Genomic DNA, 5,888 nt, shown 5'->3' with positions numbered 1-5,888 from the left:
AATATCCAGGTATTATAGATATCATATATCTTTAGGTCGAGATGTACGAGAAATATCTGCAAATATTCACAAATATAAGGAGAGTGTCGCGCTTTTAACAAGGCAAGTTCAATTATTGGTTTTTATATATTAATCAAAAATAAAAGGGATCCATCAAATACGGAATAGACAAAAGATATATAAGATACATTTGGAAAGAATCGATCCTTTTTTAACAACTAAAAATACTAGTTTTAATAAAATTAAATTAACGCTGTGACCTGAATTATTGTTAGATAAATACAAAACTCTGTCTTGTTAACTATTTTTTGTAATTATAGTATACAATATTATTAGCTTTTATCTAGCTTAACACCACCTCTTTTTGTGTAGAAGTAATGGAATTAGAGAAAAATAAAAAATCTTTTTACAAAATTAAATGATTTGACCATTTAAAAGGCTTGTTTTCATTTGCCGATGTTTGCTGTGTTCAGGACGGTTACGGAGTTGAACCAGGAGGTATCGGATATCATGGAGGAACGGGTTGTACTGGAGTATCAACTAGAGCAGCTTAAATCCTTTGGAAACCAGGACTAAACTACTGGGACGAGAGAAGAGATTAATTTTGTAACTAAGATAATTTATGTCTGGGATGAAATAAGACAAGCTGGATAGGGTTCAGATTCTGATAATTTCGCTCTAGCACGTTTAAATTGAAGGATCTTCACATTCTACGCAATGGAGAAAATAACTATTGTAAATCATCGTTTATTAGTTCACAAAATCCTCAAATTTGCAGTATTCCTTTTTTTGCAAACTCCCCTAAGCCACTCAGGTTTGTTCTACATTTAACACCCTCCCATTTGTTCGCTCCTTTCTTTATATCTACTCCCTAAATTTACTCCCTCCCTTTTTCATTCACTCCCTCTTTCCTTGATCACCTTATTATCTTTTTAGTATTTTCTTCCTATTTTCTTCTTAGGAATCCATTAAAAAAAGAAAAAAGAAAATATTTTGTGTGCTCGTTCGAAAAAGCAATTCTATTTATATATTTATGTACTATGTCCCTGTGTACCAATAGCGTACTGTTTGTGTTTTATGTACATGTACAATTTATGATCTGTATCTTTGCGAACTTTTGCGCCAAAGCGATGGTTCCATTATCAACAAAATTAAGCCTTGTCCCGCCGATAAAATGTACTCACTGGCCCCGCCGATGAAATGTACTCCCTGACCCCACCGATGACTGTCCCATCCAGAGAAATGTGCGCCATGTCCCTGACAGAAAATGTCCTCTCTACCCCAGTTTATGAAATGTACTCCCTGTTCCTGCCTATGAAATGTACTCCCTGTCCCTGCCTATGAAATGTAATCCCTGTCTCTGCCTATGATATGTACTCCCTGATCCCGCCAGACAAAAGTGTACTCAATGTCCATGCCCATGTACTCCAAAATCTTCACAAAGACAATATTAATTATTTTATACAGGAGGGTAATAAATAGTTTTATAGTGCTGAAATAAGAATTATAACTGTGATATAACCAGTAATTGGGGGTTAAGAGGCATTCAAATATATCAAATTAATAAAAAATAATTGAATTCATAATCAAGAATTGTCTTACTTTTCACCCTTCTTACTTTATGCTTAAATAAAAAATTATAATGATAAATATATGCTTCACTGGTGCAACATAATTTTCAGAGTTCTAAATCAAAATTGATATTAACTTGTTATTAGCCCAAATGTAATCAATGTGCAAGAAACAAACCCTTCCATATGATATAAATCCATAAAAGCTTCAAAATATTTTCATAACTCCTAAGTTAGGACTAGAGAATATCTAACCAAGCTTGTATTAACCGCTAGAACTTACTAAAGCTATCTCGTTAAGCTTTTAACGTCACAAGAAAACACATGCATTTGAGGACACGAGTAAATCTGAACCCTGGATACGGTTAGTGTCCCTGAGGACGGTATATATGAACTGTGTGATATTTAATTTATTGCAGATGGAGTAAACAATGTGGAACCTGGTGATGGGGGCTCTAGTATCAAGTGAAGATGAGAGAGAGCAAGACATAAACAATCCTAAACCTAATTTTCAATCCTCATCTCAAGACATCAATGATATGAAGGTCTTGAGCTCTGGGTCTGTCCAGAGACCTTCTCAGGATACTCCCATGGTGCATTCCAGTCGGGAACCTTCTCCAGGTGGGATTCTAAAAAAAAACATTAAACATTTTTTTCTCAGTAATTATCTGAACGAAGATTTAAAAAAAGTTTTTTTTTCAATTTTTCTAGTAATATTGGCTTGGTTTAATGAAAAACTAACTTAGGAAGAAATTTAAATGAACAATTTTGGACATTTAAAACGCTGTATCTTACTTGAGTGTTAATTAATCCTCTAGGAATATGTAGAGGATATATTTAGGAACTGATTATCATCTGATGGTAGAATGCTATCTTCTAGGGTTGTGTATAGATCCAAGTGATCATTGTGGAATGTGGATCTAATGTAGTGATCACACTTGAATACATTTACATTTTTGGAAGATTTGATATCTTGTTAACAACTCTGTTACGAAAGCAATTCCTTTAGTTCTAGTTTTGAGTTTTTGGTTTCAGATTGAATATATCAGCAGATGTCTTGTTAGGTGTTCACTGGTTTCAGCCACATGCTGGAACCACAGAGATTTGTCAACATCGTTTAGACCACATATCACATGCTTCCTTGTGGTACTCCAGATTCAACTTCCATCCATGACGAATTTTTACCGTTCAAGGTTACTCTCTGTCTTCTGTCACTTAACCAAGATTCAATCCAGATTAGAAGATCTCCATAAAACTATGAGCTCTGACTTTTGTTACATGGCGTTTTTTAGGGACATTGTCAAATGCCTTTGCAAAGTCTAGGTACACAATGTCTACAATCCAACCTGAGTCAAGTGCTTCAGCGATGGTTTCAAGATATTCAAGGACAGGACTTATTTTTCATAAATCCATGTTGACTAGGATTTATTAGTTTATTTTCTGTTAAATGGTCTTCAATATGGTCTGTAATAATGGACTCCATTATTTGGCAGTGTACACTAGTTAGTGAAATAGGTCTATAGTTGGATGGTTTACCTCTAGCCCACTTTTTGAAGATTGGTGTCACATTAGCTTCTCTCCAGTCAGTTGGAACTTGGTTTTCTTGGATAGATTTGTTGTAAATAAATGACTACGGGTTGGAAATTTGATCCCATACAGACTGGAGAAGTGGAACTGTAAATCCATCCACTCCTGGAGTAGGTGATGGTTTCATCTTCTTAATTTTGTCTTTTGATCATTTTGTCGAGGATTGAAGTGCAGGAAAGTCTTTTCAATATAGGTATGTTGTGGATGTCTTCTTTAGTGTACACAGTACTGAAGGACTTGTTCAGGATTTCCGCCATTTTCTTCTAGAAACAACTTGGCCTTGATCATTAATAAGTAGTCCAACCCCTGATTTGTCTTTTGATCTTGATTTAACATAAGAGTTAAAAGCTCTGCTGTTCATGCTATTATTTGCTAAGTTTTTATCAAGATTCCTTTTAGCATTTCTGATAGAATTTTATACCTGTTTTTCATATTTCTTCTATTCATATAGGTTTCATTGTCTCTGTGCATCTTGTAACTTATCTAAAGTCTCCTTTTTAGTTGATGTTTCTTAGAATGGTTCTTGTCATCCATCTTGGTTTTGAGTTGGATTTCATTAAATATATTCCTGGATTCATGCATGTAGAGCACTGTCACCATACAGTGTTCAATGTACATAGATACGCCTTAAAGTAGCAAGCAAAAATAAACCTTCATAGACGAACGTACAATATTTTATAAAAAAAACTAGCTCGGAAACATAGCTTTGCCTGGAAACTGAGTTTCACCTTCAAAAAGTTGGAAGTTTTAATTCAAGTTTTAATTTTTTCCGTGTTTCTACTGAGTTCCTCAATAAAAATTTAAGGAATTTCTGTCAAGGGGTTCAAGAGTCATAATCGGACAAACAAACAGAGAACCGGAGATGAAATGTATTATGGTTTATTTCCAGATGTTCCAGAGAGGCAGCAAGGAGATGGTATGGAGGTGCCGACCACATCCAAACCACAACAAGAGACAAAAACAATTCCTACATCTATGGTTCAAACTCCCGAAACAAAGGTCAAAACTTCAAATCCTCCACCCAAAGCAAACCTTCCCAGTTCTCCACTAGTCCTGGAGAAACCCAAGATGTTCCCTAAAGGTACCTATCCTCCTTCCGTCAAGAAACATAGAGAAGCAAAGTTTGTGCCTTACGAACCCTACAAGGGAGCAGTTACACCTTTCATACAAACTAAACTCAGCAGGAAGAGTTCTGAGAGAAGAACTGTATCCACTCCGAAGAAATCTTTCAACCAGGATGAATCCGAACCTAAACTTGAGATGGATGAAGTCGACTCCTCTGCTCCTGACTCCAGTATGAACCCTGAGCTGGAGGAGAATTATAGAACTATGCTGAAAGCTAAGGAGAATGAGTTGGAAAGGATGAGAGTAGCATTGGAGAACTCGGAGAAACAGCTGAAGATTCAAACTCAGGTAGAATATTTTGAGACATTTCAAACATGTGTCACTTAATAGACAGAACATTTCATAGATTGGTAAATAGACATTTCTGAGCCAGAACTTTTGATATTTACGTCTGGGAGAGTAAATCTCAAAACAATGCTGGCTTTATCTATAAATATGAAAATTTCAATGATATGTTAAACTTGTTATGAAATTTCTTTTAACATTTAAATTTATCTATTCTCACACGATACATCATTACCTTAATTACGTTTTAAAAAAAGATATGATTGTAAACTGGTAAAAGTAATGTAAATTATTGTTAACATTTTTACATAAAGAGACTGTTAAAGTAATTTCCGGTGAAGAAGTAAGAAAGCATGAGAAAACCATCATCGTTTCTTTTTTAGATGCCTATTTTTCCATTGTGGTTTCTTTAAAAATTGACTTGCGCATGCGGCATTTATACTTCAGAGGCAATGGAGTTGATTGTTGGAATCAAACACCTTTCGAGTTAGAAAAACGACAATATCTTCCTTGATCAGACAAAGGTGTAAAGGGTAATGTTTTGAATCGGACATGACACTCCATAAATGAACTGTCACTTGAAACAATTTCTTCAGTCCCTATAAAGTGAACCTTATCTTATTCCTGAAAAGTATTTTTTTTTTCAAATAAATATTTGTAATATTTGTATTCTTGTAAAGGTGAACTGTGAGGTTAAGAGGCTCCTAGTTGCTAGTATTAGGACAATAATGTAAATATTTGTATTCTTGTAAAGGTGAACTGTGAGGTTAAGAGGCTGCTAGTTGCCAGTGTTAGGACAATATTGTAAATATTTGTATTCTTGTAAAGGTGAACTGTGAGGTTAAGAGGCTCCTAGTTGCCAGTGTTGGGGAGGATATTGAGGCTAGGGTTGATTTCTTAACCCAGGATAAAGCCAGGCTTGCTGCAGATGTTCTTCAATATAATAATAAAATATCCAGGTATTATAGATATCCAGGCATTATAAATATCCAGGCATTATAGATATCTAGGTATTGTAAATATCCAGGTATTATAGATATCTAGGTATTATAAATATCCAGGTATTATAGATATCTAGGTATTATAAATATCCAGGCATTATAGATATCTAGGTATTATAAATATCCAGTTATTATAAATATCCAGTTATTATAAATATTCAGGTATTATAAATATCCAGTTATTATAAATATCCAGTTATTATAAATATTCAGGTATTATGAATATCCAAGTTTTATGAATATTCAGGAATTATAGATATCCAAGTATTACAAATATCCAGGTATTAAAAATATCCAGGTATTATGATTAGTAAAAGAA

The 5,888-nt window shown here is 34.3% G+C and overlaps 2 protein-coding genes across 2 annotated transcripts in view; both read left to right on the top strand.

Moving 5' to 3' along the window:
• LOC111698123 (ralBP1-associated Eps domain-containing protein 1) overlaps window positions 1–1,586 on the top strand; it is a gene marked incomplete in the record, with an annotated part of 7,999 nt that extends 6,413 nt beyond the window's left edge. Inside the window, 2 exon segments of the mRNA XM_023468373.1 lie at window positions 36–102; window positions 474–1,586. Of these exon segments, the coding sequence (XP_023324141.1) occupies window positions 36–102; window positions 474–576 (170 nt within the window).
• A 37-nt stretch (window positions 1,587–1,623) lies between these two features.
• Window positions 1,624–5,888, top strand: part of LOC111698124 (golgin-45) — a 6,785-nt gene continuing 2,520 nt past the window's right edge. The window contains exons 1-3 of the mRNA XM_023468374.1: window positions 1,624–2,192; window positions 4,048–4,571; window positions 5,397–5,527. Of these exons, the coding sequence (XP_023324142.1) occupies window positions 2,003–2,192; window positions 4,048–4,571; window positions 5,397–5,527 (845 nt within the window). The 5' untranslated portion in view covers window positions 1,624–2,002. The remainder of the gene's footprint in view (window positions 2,193–4,047; window positions 4,572–5,396; window positions 5,528–5,888) is intronic.

The sequence above is a fragment of the Eurytemora carolleeae genome, unplaced genomic scaffold (assembly GCF_000591075.1).
Source record: "Eurytemora carolleeae unplaced genomic scaffold, Eaff_2.0 scaffold64, whole genome shotgun sequence".
In the NCBI taxonomy this organism is placed as follows: Eukaryota; Metazoa; Arthropoda; class Copepoda; order Calanoida; family Temoridae; genus Eurytemora; species Eurytemora carolleeae.
Note: the sequence above shows the minus strand (reverse complement) of the source record. Positions and strands in the feature narration are given on the sequence as shown.